The sequence below is a fragment of the Periplaneta americana genome, chromosome 4 (genome assembly GCF_040183065.1).
Source record: "Periplaneta americana isolate PAMFEO1 chromosome 4, P.americana_PAMFEO1_priV1, whole genome shotgun sequence".
Lineage (NCBI taxonomy): Eukaryota > Metazoa > Arthropoda > Insecta > Blattodea > Blattidae > Periplaneta > Periplaneta americana.
The window spans coordinates 135,544,565-135,565,488 of NC_091120.1; the positions used below are offsets into that span (position 1 = coordinate 135,544,565).

At 36.2% G+C, this 20,924-nt stretch overlaps 1 protein-coding gene across 3 annotated transcripts in view; it reads right to left on the reverse strand.

Moving 5' to 3' along the window:
• Positions 1–20,924, reverse strand: part of teq (Tequila) — a 103,555-nt gene that overhangs the window by 69,352 nt on the left and 13,279 nt on the right. For 2 of the 3 annotated variants that reach the window (XM_069823998.1, XM_069823997.1), the window contains exons 3-7: positions 18,065–18,285; positions 17,129–17,437; positions 11,518–11,847; positions 2,790–3,156; positions 1,581–1,929 (exon numbers count right to left, since the gene is read on the reverse strand). In XM_069823998.1, coding sequence (XP_069680099.1) covers positions 1,581–1,929; positions 2,790–3,156; positions 11,518–11,847; positions 17,129–17,437; positions 18,065–18,285 — 1,576 coding nt within the window. The remainder of the gene's footprint in view (positions 1–1,580; positions 1,930–2,789; positions 3,157–11,517; positions 11,848–17,128; positions 17,438–18,064; positions 18,286–20,924) is intronic. The other variant, XM_069823999.1, reaches the window with a different exon arrangement.

A 20,924-nucleotide genomic window follows, 5' to 3' on the forward strand; every position in this document is an offset into this window, starting at 1 on the left:
AAACACGCAGCATTTCAGTTCATGATAGACAGGCTCATCAACATTCCTATGAGCCAACAAGACTATAAGGAAGAAATACACACCATCAAATATATAGACAGGAAAATGGATACAACATCAACATAACAGACAACATCATAAGAAAGATTAAATTCAAACAAGGAAACGCAAGATAAACACAAGAACAAAACAAATACATCACATACGAAAATAAGAACACATACAAGATTGCATCATCATTCAAGAAACTAAAATACAACATTGTATATAGAACACATTACAAAAACATCTTAACACACAGAAATACACAAACAAAAACAACTTAACAGGTGTATATAAACTATCATGCGATAGCTGCAACGACTTCTGCATTGGACAGACTGAAAGACCATTTCAAACACATTAGGGTACTTACACGTTGGAGCGACGATAAACAATAAAAGAAGCAGCGATGCTATATCAGAGAGAATTGAAGCATGCATTGTTATTGAGGTGTGCATATTGGAATAACGATAAAAGCGAAGATACACGATAAAAGCGACGAAAAAGATAAGTTCCATTTTCTTCCGTCTTGTCGTTCATATGATCTCTGATTAAGATAATATTAATCTGTATAATTACCGGTGGTTATCAATATATCCGAATATTAATCGATTTATTATTATTTCGGCATATTAAATTAATTACTGTGGATATTGGCAAATTGATCAGTTGTGTATTTATTCGTCATATATTATGTGATCACAAGAACCAATCACAACACAACGAATTTATACTATCTTCGGGATGAGAAACGGGTTTAATTTTATACGTATTTAAGATATATTAACCTTGAACTTAGCAGCTGATATTTCCTACTTATCTTCTTTCATTAAGTGGATGCATAGAATATCTTCTACTGACAAATCAAAATGTTCGCTTCCTGCGTCCTCGTTGCTCCGATATGAACACTTGATTCTTTGATAATACCAAAGAATTGCTAGATCGTTTCTTTCATTGATTATCGTTGCTCCAACGTGCACGTACCCTTACAAGGAACATATCACAGCCATAACCAAACCACACAACAATTCACCCTATGCAGAACACATCACAAACTCCAATCATAACTACAGCAACATAAACACTGACATGAAAATACTACACATTCAACCAAAAAACAGAAACTTAACACCTAGAACAATATGAAATTTATAAACATACAAAAACACACCCACATCACATCCTGAACATTCAAATGAATTTCAAAACACACACCCTTTTCGACACAATCATGACATCTCAGGAAACCAGAAGACAGCGTGGGATCTTCACTAGGCTTCAGACAATGAAGGATATTGGTACCACTTCAGCCAGGTAAATTGCAAAAGTTAACACAGTAAAGATATCATAAAGTTATACAGTGATTATAAGTGTTAAAAAGTGTATCAAACAATAAATAATTTATTATGCTTTGCATGCTTCTAATTTATATTGTTTAGCTAATATTTATTGCAAATACTGTCAATATCTTGAGATAAGAATTAGATTTGATTGATAAATCATAAGTTATAGGGTGTCATTAACTTTTATTTCTTTACCTGAGAGATGATGTCAAGGAGCTGAGCCCCACGAGACTTGCAGTCTCTAATAGCTTCCCCATGACTGAACCCTTCAAGAGCATGTCGTACACTAGGAACCACAAGTCTGTAACACTTCTTGCCATGGTTTACTTCGCCAGGCTGGCATTGAGATACCCAGTTCTTGTAGCAGCGCACTCCAACTGCATCTCGAGATACCAAACACTGCTTTCCAGTGCTTGATTGGGGCTCTAGCTGGCATGCAGACAAGGTTGCCTCATTGCCACCACAGGACACTTTATTCACGCTAACTCGTAGAGTATCTTCGGTGGCTTTCAATGGCCGGCCTTGCCATGATAATTCTGCGCCTCTAAAAAATGCAAATGTAAATAGATTATTTGTTATGACAGTTTGTAATACCAAGTATGGCAGATAAATATAAAGGGTGCTTATAAACGGTATTCAGGAAAACCAAAAATAGAGCAGTGGTCAAGTTTAGTAGCATGTCTCTACAGAATCAATATTGAACATTCACTACACTATAAAACAAGAATAAAAAGGTCATACTCAAACATTTCCTTTATTTGAAAAGTACATATACGAATGATTATATCAAAAGACATATATTTTGTAAAATCCACATCATTTGTAAGTTTTTGACGCCCATGGATGTGAATATGGTTAAAAGTGTTGTTCTAGCATATGACAATTTGTATTTTGTATATTTTCTGTTTTCTTTCTGAGTGTAAGAAGGATCTTATCGATGGTAGGCACTGTCTCCTGTTCATAAGTTCACACACTTTCTTTCTGATCAACTCACCATCAAAATCGCTGATATTACAAAATGTTTTGGTTTTGCACTTTTTTTTTCATGTGATAGCCTGCAATTTTTACAGAATTTATAATCTTGGCACTACCAGCGCTTTAACAGTGTGGTATATAGGCGAAATACTGCTTGAAATTTTAAAATATTTGTAAATATTTTGAAATTCTCCTCGACCTGTAGGTGTTTAACAAAAGGTGTGTGTGTCATTTACATGGCATCCTTTATTTTCTTTTATGTAAGAGAATTATCAATATACCGGTACTAGAAAGTTTAGACAATAGAAATGATTAATCGTCAGCCTGACTTAATTTATGAATTCATAATTGCAATAGCAACTTACGATTAGCTATTTCAGAAAGGAATTATACCTTCAAATGGAAACAAGTAAAATAAATTTGTCTCACCTCTCATACCCAAGTTGATGGCACACTACAGTAGCCTCTACAATAGTCCAAGAATGCTTCTCATCACACACCAAGCCCCAACCTGATGTAGGCCCTTGAACTTCAACATATCCTTCCCAAGGTCCTGGTCCTCCTCGAAGCCTCAACACTTGACCACTTGGATTCTCTGACAGCGTCGCATTCTGAATGATTATAGGTGTGGCAGTAGTGGTAACAGTCGTTGTCATAGATTTAGTTGTAGAAACAGTTGTAGGTTTTGTAGTTGCAGTGGTGGTTGAAGTGGTTCTTGGAGGGTTTGTTGCTACAGATATGGATGGTTTAGGAGTTTTATTAGGTTTATTTGGGGAAAATTTCCCAGGGGCAATGACTGTAATGGAAAACAAAAAAAACAACCATAACAAATCTACACAATTACGTATTTATATTCCGTCTTTAGAGTTAATATTTGAATTGTCTCATGCAGAAAGGGCTTCAGTCCATTAGATCTAGTTTTGAGAAAACTAAAGAAAAATATTCTGTACACTGTATTCCTTTCAGCATAGAACTCTGAGCCTGACGCTTCAGTTTCTATCTTTCCAAGCACTGGACTGAATACCTTTCTGCACAGGCCGATGGAGCCATCCATAAAGATATGATTTCCATTGATATCTCGTTTTTTCAAAATTTGTGACTGAAGTTATAATTACAATCAATTCATATAAGTACACTTTATTTTACGGATTCTTTGTTAAAAGAATAATTAGAGAAGATGTGGTACTTTCCAAGCCAGAGACCTGTATGTATAGTCGTTGTTGTTCAGTCAACTGTCCGAAGACAGGTTTGAACCTCATAAGTGACACCAATAAGGCATCATTCTTGAGGCAACTAAGCCAGGAGATAATGGAGTAGGGTGGCTAGTTCCTTTCCCCCTCCATTGCATACATCGCTGACTAGTTGCATATTACACTAAGCAAGCTTCAGATGTATACAAACAATAAGTTTTTCCTCTGACACATATTGTCAAGTGAGATGTACTGACTGATAATAGATGTACACACCCAGAAACAAAGCACTGAGCATGCACAGTATGTTATAACTGGAACTTGGAAAATTCAGGTGGCTCAAATTTTGTTCCTGGGTCTGTCAGCCAGAACCTCAATCAGAGGCAAAAGATCTGCATGTGCATCCTAATTAGACAAAGTGAAATTTGTGGTAGACTAAGAGGCATTTCCATTTCTACTATTTGATTTTTTAAAATAATTGTCAATGTCATTATCGTTCTCATTGTGTTGCTCTTGTCAACATCACTGGTATCATCATCATCATCCTCCTCCTCCTCCAGAAAGCAACGCAACAACATTTTACTGCATCATTTCATGAATTTACCAGCACCAAGAATTCTATAGTAAAAAACATCCTTCAGGAACAGCAACCAATGCAATGGTGGATTCTGGATTTTGCGCGGGATAAGCACCAGGGACAGCTTTAGGGGTAGAGCCTTTGTGCCATAACACTGCTCAAATAAAATGTACAGTAATTATTTCTTACTTTCAGTTGTACATTCACAGCGCTATAAAATTACAAATTTTATATAAAATAGCCTACTGGTTTTTCATGGAGTGATTCAAGCATGACATTCCGATTTAAACTACCTATCATGGTGGGAGGACAGGGGACGTTTTCGTGCCATTCAGTTGACAACTCGATTCGAGATGGCAGCACTAAATAAGGAATATTTTTTTGTTCCATGCCAGGGCTAACAATATAACTTTCTTGCTGGCAAATCAGTTATTTGAAAAGGGCGTAAGCAAAACAGTATGGTATCTGGCGATCTGTCGTCATAATTATGCATGTAACTATGCTGTTTTGATAAGAAACAATTATGAATAAAATAAATACTTTATTAAAAATCCATTTCCGCTCTCATTGGCATGCACGCAATCGTTAGTGAAGTCACTTCCTTCCCTGGTGCTGCCAGAGACAAGGACTATGAGTGAAGCCACTTCCTCCCCTGGAGCTGCCAGTCTCGTCTCGGAAGCTTTGCGCGTTAGTTTTACCCCTCCCCCTGCTGCCCCTCGCCCTGGATCCAGAGTTTCCAGCCGCTGCAAAATTTGCAGCAGTTTGTCAGTAGCACGCAGTTTTAAATACATTTTCTTTAATGTTGTGAGTATAACAAGTGCAACAATGAATTAAATACTATTATAGTCACAATCATGCCAAGGTATGAAAGAAAAATTTCACAACCTCGAGCGGGAATCGAACCTGCGACTTCCTGGTTTCCGGTCAGGCGCTCTACCACTGAGCTATCGAGTTCGTCTCACGCCAAAGGCTCGGAATTATCCTTTCATACTGGCGACTCTGTTATAGAGTACTGTCCATAGCGTCTGATCTTAGTCAGCACTGCTTATGGCTGGAAAGAAACTTTACAAATGTAATCTTCATCTTACGATGTTTGAGTGACGTATATACGTCCGTTGATGTGACATATTAATGAATTAAATACTATTATAGTCACAATCATGCCATGGTATGAAAGAAAAACTTCACAACCTCGAGCGGGAATCGAACCTGCGACTTCCTGGTCTCCAGTCAGGCGCTCTACCACTGAGCTATCGAGTTCGTCTCACGCCAAAGGCTCGGAATTATCCTTTCATACTGGCGACGTCACCCAAACATCGTAAGATGAAGATTACAAGTGCAACAATGTTTAATTCTGTACAATATTTACAGTTTATTCAGTTCAGTACCTTAACAGTTCAGGAGAAATGTGAAATTAAGTGCCCATCAGTTGAATCTCATAAGGAAAGAGCTGCTAAACAAAATACAAAGGCTCGCATATGTTTTGCTAATTTATTCAGTATCCCTGCTTTCTTCTCTCGATCTCCATACAGTCTGTATTAGATTAATGTGTTTCAAAGACAATTCCATCAGATGGGGCAACAAGATGGAGTTTTAAAATAAGAACAGTAAATGTTGTTCATGAGAAGAAGGAGCCATTGCTACAATGTTTTCAAACCATAATGGAATCTGAAACATCTAACAACATCACAATAAATGAGGCAAGCGCCCTGGTGCGTACTCTTGAAGATCCTGAATTCAATTTCTGGCTCAGTTTTTTTCATTTATTGATATATCATGTAGATATATTATACAACCAACTATAACATCGCCAGTTAAATATTTCTAAGTTTCAAATCTGCATATAAAAAATTAAATTATGGTTTATTTAACGACACTCGCAATTGCAGGGGTTATATCCAGGGCTGGGCAAAATACTGACATCCAAGTATTTCAAACACAAATACAAAATACTTCAAATACAAAATACTTTAAAAAAATTAAGCAAAATACATTTGTATTTAAAATACTCAAAATACATTTGTATTTCAAATACTCGACACAATATGTAGGTCTAAAGAAATAAGAATATTGCTGAAAATCTAAAATATTATATTAACATTAAAAGTATATTTATCTCGAAGTTTTATATAAACACTGTAACTGAACATTCTTCTTTTCCCAGTCAGCAATGAAATTATGCTATATATGAATAATTACTGCTCCTTTTAAAAAAAAACAGTTTCTCAAGAAGTTTATCAGATAAGGATCCCCTTGCTGGTGAATGAATAAATTCTGCAAAACAGAACAGTCTTTCTACAGGCGCAGAGGAACACAAACTTGTATTATACTTTATAAAGCTTGTTTCACTGTTGGGTAATTCTCTAGAGTGCACAGGGTTGTCCCTTTGCCATTGAAGAATTGTATGAGCTCATACACCGCAGTAGATAAGTTCTTTTCTTTTTGCTTTTCAAAGTCTGTTGTACTTTAGTTGAAAACACAAAAATTGTTTTCATTGTCTGAACTGACCAAAGGTGTAGCAGAGAACTGCTCAGCTGATTTTACGCACATATTCTGTATCCTCTTCTTATCATTTGGTGAGGCAGTGTCAGGTAGCCATCTCATCTTCAATGATGGGTGGAAGCAAGCTGCCAAAATAGCTCAATTTGCTTCTGGGGTCAGATCAAACATCGCTTTAAATCTTGATGAAAGCAAACTTATTAGGATTGGAGTTGCTTGCAATAGATGGCGTAGATTACTAGATAACAGAATATGTAATCTGTTTTTGAGGGAAATTAATGTGGACAAAAGTTGACCATAATAGTAGGTCTTCTCATTTTGCAATAACTCAAGGGCTACAACAGTGGGTTTCAGAACTGCACAATATTCTTCAAGGTAATGAAACATCTTTGAAGGTTGGCAATCTCAGTTTTTCACATATACTGTTTATATCATGTTTGAATTGCAGTATTTGAGAGATTGAGTCATAAAGGGAATTCCATTGAGTTGGGCAAGGAAACTTTAATGAATATTTCAAGACATCTGATATCATTTCTAAGGATTTGGGTCTCCTAGACGCATTCTATAATGATGAACATTTAGCAAGTGTTGGGTGATTGATCCTTGATGCTGTTGGAGATTTCTTTATGGCATTAAGGAAATCAGTTGTGTCAAGAAAACTAAGTGTATGGCTAGCATATCTGAAATGGGCAGGCAAATAAGACAAAAGTTCATTCTTCAAATCCAAATCCAAAACTTGAAGGACAAGAAGAAGAAAAAAGTATTTTAAGTACTTGAAATACAAAATACATCAATTTTATGTATTTAAATACAAAATACAAAATACTTTCGAAAATCCTTACCAATTAAAAAATACAAATGTATTTCAAATACATGTATTTCAAAATACTGCCCAGCCCTGGTTATAACAGCGTCGCTGTTGTGCCGGAATTTTGTCCCGCAGGATTCTTTTAAATGCCAGTAAATCTACTGACATGAGCCTGTCTCATTTAAAGACACTTAAATGCCATCGACCTGGGCCGGGATCGAACCCGCAACCGACTATGCTACCGAGGCCGACTCTGCATATCAAACTTTGTTAATGCCATACAGACAACACGGAACAGTGCACAGTTGAGCAGCGAGATCTGTGAAAATGAAAACCCTAAAAAGCGTCATAAGGTCGAAGGGATTCAGACAAGGATTGCGGCAGCCAAGGAAGTGTGTGACCTCATTATCATACAAGCTAACACCTGATTCTAGTTCATAGATCATCTGATATTACCATCTCTTCTGTGTCAAGAAAAATTTGAATGCTACAAAAGCTCATTTCCCGAAAATGACCTAAATGTATGTGTGAAGCTTTTTCTAATGTTCGATAAAGACAAACTAAAAACGGAACTCACTGTGCTGTATCAGAGACAAGAATTCAGAAATATCAGTGATGCAGTCAAGCTCTTGCAGTTTCTTCTGAGAACTTGCAGACCTCATTTTCAGAAGTTGTGAAACTATTACGCATAGCTATCACCATACCAATGACAACTTCCGAACCAGAACGTTGCTTTTCGTGTTTGAAGAGAGTAAAATCCTATCTTAGAAGTACGATGAGAGAAGAGAGACTGACCACATTAGCTATGTTTTCCATTGTAAAGACTATGTTAAACGACAAGATTAAACGACGGATTTTAATAAGAAGATGATTCAAAAGTTTGCAACCTACAAGACAAGGCGCATGGAACTAATCTTTAAATAAGGTAAGTTGCATGGTTTATTTTTGTATGCAGGCCCCCTGTATTCAATTCCCACGAGCCGCCACTGTTTATTATTATTATTATTATTATTATTATTATTATTATTATTATTATTATTATTATTCATTCATTCATTTAGTGTTCTGCACAAGGGCAGGTCTTTCACTGCAAACCCAGCTTTCTCCAGTCTTTGCTATTTTCTACCTTCCTCTTTGTTTCCTCATATGATCCATATATCTTAATGTCGTCTATCATCTGATATCTGAAAGTTACACAACGCAGAACTGCACGCATTGTATTCTTCACCTGACATAATTAGGAACATTAAATCCTGACGTTTGAGATGGGCAGGGCATGTAGCACGTATGGGCGAATCCAGAAATGCATATGGAGTGATAGTTGGGAGGCCGGAGGAAAAGAGACCTTTGGGGAGGCCGAGACGTAGATGGGAAGATAATATTAAAATGGATTTGAGGGAGGTGGGATATGATGATAGAGACTGGATTAATCTTGCTCAGGATAGGGACCAATGGTGGGCTTATGTGAGGGCGGCAATGAACCTCCGGATTCCTTAAAAGCCAGTAAGTAAGTAAGTAAGTATCATCTGATATCTTCTTCTACCCCGAACTCTTCTCCCGTTCACCATTCCTTCCAGTGCATCCTTCAGTAGGCAGTTTCTTCTCAGCCAGTGACCCAACCAATTCCTTTTCCCCTTCTTGATCAGTTTCAGCATCATTCTTGCTTCACTCACTCTTTCCATTACTACTATTATTATTATTATTATTATTATTATTATTATTATTATTATTATTATTATTATCATTATTATTATCATCTCTACTATTGGCCTACCTGTCTTTAGCGCTGCGATCAGAAAAACAACTGAATGTCACATAGCATGACAGGCCTGTTGCTATAGTAACAATGGTTAAGTTGTCAGAGTTACAGTTTCCACGTGTGAGTGCTCAACAGCTCTCATGGCGACAATTATTGTGCACCTAATGTTAGCATTGATACATTTCGTCTCTTATTCTCTGTCGATTTTTGTATTGTTTTTCTATCTTCACGTTAATTGTTGATGAATGTTTTAACATCAGCCACCTAACGTCAATCCTACCAGCTGACAGTGTGGTAGTCCCTATTGGCAACATAGTGCTGTAGTTTCAAGCTCAGCCACTTAACTGTCATGTCCCATTTAAAAAAAAAAACAGGTATGCTATTGCTACATTTATTAGTTTTATTAGTATTATTACTATTACTACTATTACTATTATTACTCTTACTACTCTTGTTGTTATAAAACATTTCACGATATAAAAGACACATTACGTTGGTCAATAAAATTAAACATATTCTTTGTTAAAAGATAATGAATGGGTGATTCTTATAGCATTTTTCGTGCTTATTTCAAGTCTGTTTTCAAAATTTTTGTATCACTCAGGGTTTTTGAGTAATTATATGAAATGTACTTCAAACTTTTCTAGTACCGATACCTTGTAACATTTTACCTAAAATCATATTTATTTACCTAAAATGTGTGTGAAATAGATTTTAGGCTATAGGCCTACTTCACTTGAGAAACATTTCTTTTGAGTGTCCAGCAGTAGTCTAACAGAATATTTGGGCTCCATTTTTCCTGGTAGCGCCTTTCCATTTCAGAAAAATCCTGATGAAAATGCTCCCCATGTTCATCGCTCACTACCCAAAGGTTATGAGGAAGGAAAAAAATAGATGAGAATCCAAGAAGTTATTTTAAGAGATACATGACACCCCATCACGTTATAGTTCTGAATCGGCTCACTGACAAGTTCTCTGTAATATTCTGATCTGTGGTTCATAGAAAGTAATAGTCTATTAAATGATCCTTAGGTTCTGGGCATATCACTGGAACTGGAAAAGGCATATGACGGGATCCTTTCAGTCATCTGGTTAGGCTAATAGAATTACATGGAGCACAAAAAATTTCAGGAGCCCAGTTCGTATCCTCATCTGTTTTGCAATCAAAAGAACACTCATAAGCTCTTTTAACTAGTGTAGTAAAATTCACCTGTATGCTTTCAAAGTTAATTAATCACAAACGTAACAAAATTTATTTGTAATTTACACAATATTTCGAGGTATGTTTCACTTTATAAGATACTTTTACCAAACTTAAAATTAGAACAAAGAAACACGGGTTATGAAACTTGTTTCATGATTGTAATTTCCAACTCAACTGAGAATTAATACTAACTCTCGCAGTCTTATGAGGAATAAAATTTATTTTTATGAATTCTAACTTCACAAGCAACAGTGATGTAAAGTTATAGGTCACAACTGTTAAAGCAATAAAATGAAATATTTGAAATATTTTTTTTTTTCCATTAGCATGTTAAGGACTGTATATAGCAATAAAAATAAATCAATTTTTCTAGAATTACAAAAAAATGGTGGGTGGTAGAAAAATTCTGATTTCGTTTTTGGAATCAGCAGATGACATTATATATGAAACAGCAGAAATTGTACATTTAACAAAATCATTGTTGACCAGTGAATTATTGTTACTTTTCTTTTCTAACTTGGAAGTCCTGGCACTAATCAGAAAAAGTACCTTGAGCTGCCACTGGTAAACACCACCTTGGAACGTGAGAATATCATGAAATCACTGCTGCTACCTGTTGCAGATCGCGGAGCTATCTGTCACAGTCACAGACCTCGGCCTGTCACTTAGCAAACCTCTCATCAAATCCGGTCTAATCTTGCTCTTCAATGTAACTCAGAAAAATCAACTTCCGACTGCACACAACTTTCTTCTTACGCTACTACACCTCAATTCAATTCTTGAATATGTATATTAGAGATAGCATACTGCTGGTTTAGATATGTTGAAACCTGATTAAGGAATACTGGCCTCATTTATTTCTGACTGTGGATCGTAACTCATCAAGCTGCAGTGACACAGAAAAAGGTATCAGAGGTCACAGATAACAAAAATTTTGAAAACAGATGTGAAATAAGCACGAAAAATGCTATAAGAACCACCCATTCGTTATCTTTAAACAAGAATATGTTTAATTTTGTTGACCAGTGTAATGTGTCTTTTATATCGTGAAATGTTTTATAACAACAAGATAACATCTACCCAAGCCGACATTCATGAAAATGTATCTTATGTTACTCACCTGCTGTACTTGAAGTAGATGTTACGCAATTCACATTGTAAGGAAAGTCACAAACTAAGGTTTGTGGATTAAAAAGAGTTCCTGGTCCACACTGCTGAGTATGTGTGGTACCTCTCCAACAATTAAGGTACTTGCTGCAGTCTGTAGGATGGGGAGCAAATCCTGTGCCTCCTGGCATTGGACAGTCTACTTTTCCTCTTGTAATTGGTGCAGCAGTAGTAGTGGTGGTGGTAGATGTCGTTGTTGATTTTCCTGAATTAGAATTTATTGCATGTCTGGAGGACAATGTGGGACCTGCTAGGCGACTCTCTCTTATAAGGTGTCCAATATCTGAAAATAATATGAGATTACTATTAAAATGTGCCTCGTAAAATACTCAAGTATGAAGACGTGAACCATAACAACTTTGAGAATACAAGAAGGGAATGTAGAAAGCGACTGTAGCTTATGGCTAGCTTGGATTTCATTCCATCAGCTCTCTGGCATCCCAGTTTAGTTTGTAGATGTTCTTCGTCACCTTATGTGCCAGATGAAGTTTTCTGCAGTATAGCCAGGGTGCGAATTAAGATTTGTGATGAGGGGTGGATAGAATCCTAGATAGAGAATACCATACATAAAATAATTATTATCCTCATTCGATACGGCTGAACACTTGATTGCACTGAGTTTCTTGTCTTGCATCTTGATCATAATAATAATTATATCCACGAGTAGGCTTAAGATAAGATGTGTAATTCCTAAGTTATTGATTGTTGTCAGCTTGCCAATGATGATAATACATAAATACTATTATTATTTTCTTTGCTTACTTTATACTTTATAAAATACATATACTCGTATTAAAACAATTATATTTTGTGAGGGGGATAGAAGTTATCCCTGGCAGGAGGTTAATATGAATTTATGAGAGGGGGATAACTTTCCCACAGGGGGAGAAATCCCCCCCATACCCCTCGTTAATTCACACCCTGAATATTGCAAGTATTCTTTGTCCGTCTTGGTATTAGGTCCTTAGTCTATCATACACTCTTCTGATTATAAAATGCTTATCCTTTTAAGATGGCCTGCGAGACAGTCATGGCCAGTGTTAAGGGGACACAGACCAACGTATTCTCTTCTTGATTTGTTGCTTGTTCCCAAGTGGAGTTAATGTCTCCAAACTCTGGTGCTTGCTGTTTTTCGTTCGTTGTTCTCTAGCAAAAGGCATCCCAAAATGACTGCATTATCATGGACGGGATCATTTGCAGGTTTTAAAAACTGTCAGAACAAAAAAAGTGACAGAAGATTCATAGAATCCCTGTAATTGCGTAAAACGTATGCTCTCGAGTGAGAGTTATTGTGATAATTATCTAGATTTTAAAGAACTGGTCCTTATTTAATTTACAAGCATTGTGAATATGAGTCAGAGTGAAATAAATTTAATGAAATTTATGTTCTGTATTATTAATGATTTTTCCTTTATTTCTTTATTGAATATGCATCATTACAATAGAATAACTTGAACTGGTTTGTTGGAAAGCTATTAGAGTATTGACCTACGATAAGAGAAATAAGAACTATAATTCATATCTCTAACAAACACCATACTGGTTCAATGCAAGTGTCTGATTCGTTGTCAAGCAAGTGACGTCAGAATAGAGTGACGTAACTCATCGCCATTGCTAAGTGACGTCATATGTTGAAAGTTCCGCAACATTTTATCCATTTCATCTCAACCTCAAGAATAACGTTTTAAGTTAAAAACTGAATAATTTGGTTAATAGCTGCAACAAACAGATTTATATTTTGATTGACATTTGTACAACATTTCTGACACGTTTCTAAAAACAGGGGAAGAGAAATTAGAAGGCGAGAAATAAAAGAAAGAGAGGGAGAAGAATATCAGCAGCAGTAATAGTGATCCAGCACTCAGCTGTATCGGCAAAACACTGGACTAAACATCTTATGTCATTCCTATGATTGGAGAAAAATCCGTTCTGGCACCGGGAATCGAACCCAGGACGTCTCAGCTTTGCATGCTGAGCACACTTTTCAACTACACGTATGACTACATATAGTCATTGATTTATTCAATGAAGATGGCGAGGTCTTCATATATGAATACAAAAAGTATATATCAATGTTAACAGTGATTCATAAACTGTTGTCGAAAATGGCCATAAAAAGTCATTTAAGTACGTTCTCCTGCAATATGACTTACAAGTCTAAAATGCAGGTAGTAGGCTATTGATGCTACAAAGGAGAAAAGTTCGGCCAATTCCGTGAGTCGGGTCCCGACATAGCTCAGATGGAAAAAGCGCTCAGCACGCAAAGCTGAGAAGTTCTAGGTTCGATTCCTGGTGCCGGAACGAATTTTTCTCAAATAATAGGAATCTACATGTATGACTACATGTAGTCATTGATTATTCATTGAAGACGGTGAAGTCTTCATATATAAATATAAAAAGTACATATGTTATTCTTGACAATCGTGATGCACATGTATGAGTAATATCAAACCTACCAACTTTCGAAAGGTGGAATGTGCACTTGAGAATTTAGTAAGGGACATCATTTTAATAACAATAATGATAATATGATATATATATATATTTCTTCACAGCACTTCTTTACATGTAATGGTGTACCTCACATTTCTGTATCCGGTGCCACCATTAACATATTATTACAATAACACATTATTTGCAGTACACGTCTACACAAATACTCCCAATTACACTATGTACTTTTTTTGTTACTTGGTCAATCTCCCCTTCAGTATTTCTCCTACATTTCATTTGCTATTCTCTTACTTGTTCATTAATCCTAATATATCTAATATTATATACTTCTTTCACACCCCCCTTTTCCTCTAACTACTATTCACTAAAAATCTCAATTTCAATTTTTCTCTATAAATTATTATATTATTGAATTATTTGACCTATTTGTTTTTTTGACCTTTTATTCAATTACTGTTCCAACGTTCAAATGTTAGTACTAATTTTATGCTGTCACTTGTTCACTTCTTTTAACCCTTTCTCGCTATTTTCACTCATTCTTATTTTGCGCTCACTTTCACTTTCTCACTACTTACACCTAGTCCATTGTCACTATTCTCACTTCCTATAAATATATTTTATTCTACACATGTGCTTATACACTTTCTCTCTCTCCTATACTTCTCGATCTTTTCCAGTTTCACTTTAATAATGATAATAATAACAACACAACATTAAACACGAAAGTTAATAAATCACAATGATTATGTCAATGAGGGAAAGCAGAATTTGTGAGCTATAGAGAGTTAACAGTTTAGAAAATACCATTGAGTATATTGGCGTCTTCTTAGCGGACATTCCCCTTTTTTTAAAATATACCAGTACCGGTAACTAAAATATGTTATTTACGTATTTTCTGACGTATATAAAACAACAGAAGTAAATCTAGCCTACTGTAAGCTAAGCATTGTTTCAAATATAAATGCGTTATATTGCTCATAAATGGAGTTAGGACTATATATTTGTCTGTCTTCTGTTTTTTTTTTATTGTTGAATAATAAAAAGATAAAATTGCATTAACAAATTCAACAAATTACAATAATTAATATTAAATGTCATGAGCATGAACGTAAATGCTGTCTACATAGTTCAAAGTATAATAAAATACAATATGATACATTGATGTAAATAGTTTTGTTTTTTATTTGGTTATTTAATGACGATGATCAACTACGGGGTTATTTAGCGTCGATGAGATTGGTGATAGCGAGATGAGGCCGAGGATTCGCCATAGATTACCTGGCATTCACCTTACGGTTGGGGAAAACCTCGGAAAAAACCCAACCAGGTAATCAGCCCAAGCTGGAATCGAACCCGCGCCCAAGTGCAACTTCAGACTGACAGGCAAGCGCCTTAACCAACTGAGCCACGCCGGTGGCTTTGATGTAAATAGGTACTAAATATCATAAAATAGTTTAAGGTACATATGGATGAAATTAATTAATTAAAGAAAGAAAATTTCATTGAAATAAGAGGACTCAGGAAAGGTTGCAAGAATACTTGTTACATTATTGCGCTGAATGTCAATACCAATGCACTGACGTAGATAATGATTGCTTCGAGGGGCCCAGAAAGTTGCACTAAACTTCTGCCTATGGTGAAGATAACAGATTTAGCTTCCCTACACCATGATCCAAACGTTTCAACCGCAAAAGGGATAAAAATATAATTATCTGAAAGATGTTTATATTTATGGTGTTTACTGGGAGTGGCACTCTGCTGCAGATCCTGGTGTCTTAGAAGTTGAAGACAGATGAGAAGGGGCGAGTGTATCCACACATGTGAAATCCCAATTTAAGGATTTACCTACATGCCATGGGACTAGAGCTAGATCATCGGGTCTTTTGCTGTCTGATCCTGGAAGGTTCTAAGATGGATGTAATCCCTGAGGATATTAATGCTCTTTTAATGATATCATTAAGTGATGAATGACGAGAGAGATGACCCTTACTTATGACACAATTGAAAGCATGGTGGCCATAAGAATCTACAATATTGCCACAGATAAATTTATGAATGTGACAGATTTTGCAACTGAGGCGTAAAGCCTCGGAAACTTTAGATCCATAAGGGTACTGATGTCAGGGAAAGGAATTGCGTAAAGCCAAGACCCTGAAACATTTTGTTTGAGAGCCAAAAAACGAGCACAATCTGTATCTGAAGAAAAAGATGATTGAAGAGACTCTTTGACAAGAGAGATTAATATTTCATCCCAATGCTTTTGAACTGCTGGAAAAGACGGAGGATCAGAGTTACTGGAAACCTCACCCCACCGAACCAAAGCCTTCTGTACAAAAGGGATCTGAACCGAATCACTGTAAGATGGAAAAATAGATTTGATTCGGTCAAAAACCCCATGCGCAAAAGCTAAAAAACCCGACGTACAAATATCACTCAATTTTCTAATACCTAACCCATCAAATTTAATAGGTAGAGAAGTTGTTGTTGTTGTTTTCTAATGCCAGGCTAGGAGGAGAAGTTTGAATACAACTGCTGTCACTAAGAGAAATATTAAATAAAATTTCCAAGTACGGTAATGAAGTAGCATATTGTCAGCTTGACAGAGGAAGGATGGAAACGACCATATATGGGTAGTCCGCAAAAAGCAGTTAAATTTAGGAATCAATAAACAGTTTTTAAGGAGAAAGTAAGATATGTGGGGAATAATGTTCGTTGTATTTCCAATAACCGAATAAATGAAACAAGTTTACTTCCGTTATTTTATGTACGTTAGAAAATACGTAAATAACTTATTTTAGTTATATTACCAAGAGGGGGATGTCCACTAAAACGAAGTCTATATACCCAATGGTATTTTTTTAATTTGAACGCTATATAATTGCGGGTGACTCACGCATTGTGCATGGAAGTTGGAAGGTTTGTAATTTAACCACAAACTGATGACAGCAATCCTACAGTAGCGACTTGCTTCTGATAGCAGTAACAGCAGCAGCAGCAATGGTAGTGATAGTGGTAGTAGTGGTGGTGGTGATAGTGGTAGTAGTGGTAGCAGTAGCAGTAGTGGCTAAGCAGCAGCAGAGATAGTAGTAGTAGTAGTAGTAATAACTTACTTGTAGGGGTAGTAGTAGTTGTAGATGTAGTGGTAGCACAGACCACATTATAAGGGAAGTCACACACTAAAGTTCGTGGATTGAAAAGGGTGCCAGGTCCACATTGTTGCGTGTGAGCAGTACCCATCCAACAATTGAAGAATTTTCTGCAATCAGTTGGATGTGGTGCAAGCCCTGTTCCGCCAGCCATTGGACAATCTTTCTTCACCTGTGGTGCAGAGGTGGGTGGTTGTACAACAGGTCTGACTGCATTCCAAGGTGCTGGTGTATTCCCTAGCATCCGACCTTCCCTCCCACTACGTCTTTCTACTGTGAACAGATATAATAATAATAATAATAATAATAATAATAATAATAATATAATCATCATCATCATCATCACCTTCATATATTAAGTTTTGTAAAATGTTTAGGTTGGTATTGATCTTCCAAGATTTTATATTTTTATCTTCTTTTCTATAGAAAAATATGTTCTGAGAAATGTTTTTATAAAATCATCTTACTGTTACTTCCCTACAATCATCAGCTGAAATGAAACCAAAACATGGAGCTTTGTTATTGGTAATGGAAATAATAGTCAGGTAAGTGAAGCCCAACAACTACAGACAGAGTCTTACATCGAACCTCCAGATCAAATCGATGTGGAAATGGCGATTGATAAATTGAAAAATGACAAAATTGATTCATATATAATTTTAAATCAGCTTTTGTTGTAGATTGTGAAAGGAAAGACAGTTGGTTTTGTAATCAATTTCCTAGACCAAATCGATCTTGAAATGGCGATTGATAAATTAAAAAATGACAAAATTGATTCATATATTATTTTAAATCAATTGTTGTTGTCGATTGTGAAGGGGAAAGCAGTAGGTTTGTGAATTAATAGGAATGTTGAGAAAAACTGAGTAGTTGCTCGGATTGTTTACTACGTAGGCCTACCTGTTATGTCTGGTTCGATGTTACTCCAACGATCATCTTGTGTTGTTTCCAAGCATTTAACCTTGCTTGGGAAGTCGCATTCTCGTGTATCAGGGTTGAAAAGAGTTCCAGGAGCACAAACCTGGACTATACCTCTTCCTTTCCAGCAATTGAGGAACTGTCGACAATCTGGTCGATATGCATACTGTCCTGTGGCGCCAAATGGGCATTTCGTAGGATCACTGTAATTAACCAATATATATATATTCACTTATCTTTTAACCTAAATAATGTCTTATTTTAAACATTTAAAATTTTTATTTTATCATATGTTGTTGATACCGTACTATTATTGGCAACTGATAATGTTATAACAATTCAACTGCTTCTAACCACTTTTCTAATATAATCCAAAAGCTTTTTTCAATTCATGGAATGCCTACAGCTTTTGGAGTCAAATAATGTGAATTTTCAAATTGTATTTGTACTTACTGTACATATTACTCATACTTTTCTCTTCATTAAAATGAATTTAGGTATTTTAAATATATAAAATAGTTAATTTACAGAATTACATCTAAGACAAATGTTCGTGACATCTGACTTGCCATTTAAATATTTCAGCCCATATTCTTCTTCTGTAAGTTTGGTGCTCATTTCTTAAAACTTGTATTCTGTCATAACTTAGGATATCGGTACTGTAAAATATCTGACTAAAATTATTCATCTGTATATTTGTGTATGCATATAAATAGTACGGTAGTATATAAGAGTAATATATTCACAGCGTTTGCCAGGAAACAGGTTTCATCCAGGTAAATATCGTCGGCCTTTTTGTGTTATATATCAAAGACAACTACCACGGAAATACTGTGTAACTTACATTTCCTCTGGATTGATCGTGGGAATGTTTTGTGTTGTGAAATGTAGACAGATAACACAGACTGAAGGGATGTCAAGATTAGAGCGTTAGTGCAGATGTTTTATTATGTCTCTGCCAGTGACTGATCATTGAGTTTCAAATTGCTTATCTTGATCGTGGGCATCAGAGTACTAAAAGCAAAACAAAAGACATCCGGTTGTCTTCATTTCAATGCTCTGGCCATTGCTTGACTAGTGTAAGGTGAGAGTTTAGTCATACTTTATCTCACAGATTAGTACAACCTTCTGCTGTCTCTCTTCCCCCCTCCCTGCAAACTGTGGTGTTGCACAAAGGCAAAGATATAATACGAGATCTGTATACAGTTGACTCCACGGCAATTCAGTTTATTTCGTGGCAATACAGTGCACATTAGAACAGCGAATCTTCATTTATTTTATGATTCGTATTGTATATTATGAAGGAATCATAAAAAGGTATAGTGCTATATTTCCAGAAATTGACAGTTCCAGCACTTATTATAAGATAAACCAATAAATTACATCTGTAATGTAATGTATAAGTCGCAAGATTTTATTGCTGAAAACTGATGTGCTGAAATATAGTTAAGCAGGTTAATACTTGCTTATGTCAGTTTTAGAATGGTGTCATACTAAGCAAAATCCGTTTCCAGACTTATACCAATTACATATGTTATAGTCCACACCTGTGGAGTAACGGTTAGCGCGTCTGGCCGTGAAACCAGGTGGCCCGGGTTCGAATCCCGGTCGGGGCAAGTTACCTGGTTGAGGTTTTTCCGGAGTTTTCCCTCAACCCAATACGAGCAAATGCTGGGTAACTTTCGGTGCTGGACCCCGGACTCATTTCACCGGCATTATCACCTTCATTTCATTCAGACGCTAAATAACCTAGATGTTGATATAGCGTCATAAAATAACCCAATAAAAAAAAATAAAATACATATGTTATAGGTGATGTTTCACGATAATGATTAGGACAATAATGATGTCGATGGTAAGATGATGAACAAAAAAAAAAAAAAAAATCCTTTGTGTAACTGCCCATGGAGCATCAAGATCTACCAGCTGACAGCTGGATCACATCCATGTGTGGTTAGCACAATGGTTCCCCAGCCAGTATAGCTGGCTTGCAAAATCAAATTTCACTACTCACTATAGCTCCCCACATTCACTACGATGCTGAGTGGGCAACAGTTCAATATAGGCTTACTGGCTGAAATTTCATGAGAAAATTTCTTTCCTCAAGAAGACTAGAGCCAGTGCTCATTCCATAATGCTAGTCCAAGGCATGATGCCCTCGATCACAAGATTATGATAAATGATGATGATGATGATGATGATGATGATGATGATGATGATGAGATTATGGTGACGATGATTATTACTACAACAATGATGGGGTAAGTAATAATAATGACAACTATATCGACGATGAGAATCATGACAAAGATAATAACTATGATGATGACATGACGAGGGTGATTATAATGATACTGGGAAAACAACAGCGATGATTAAGCCAAGTTGGAATAAATATAGTCGAAAAAGCCAAGGAAATCTGTCCTGATACTGGTTCGTTCCACCTCAAATTCCAATGGTGCTTGCCTTATTTTAATCTGGAAACTAAAGCATCTGAAGTTAATGTTCTAGGCATTCGACTATTGGTGTGACATAAAATAAGTTGCCATGGATGTTTTTTTTTTTTTAGTGACAGGGCCCTTTACTTGTCATTATTCGCCCCAACTCTGTGAGTGGCTCATAGATGTTGCTAGTGCCAAGAAGCGTAGACCATTTAGTTTGTCAGAGACTATCCAGAGTGTACCATAGGCGGTGGATCTTCATTTTAGCTACACGTAATGGATGATGATGGTGATGGAATGTCACAGAGAAACCAGAGTACTCAGAAAAAAACCCTGTGCTGTCTGGATCATGGGGCTTGCCCAACACAAGTTACAAACTAAGGGTAAATCAGGATTGAACT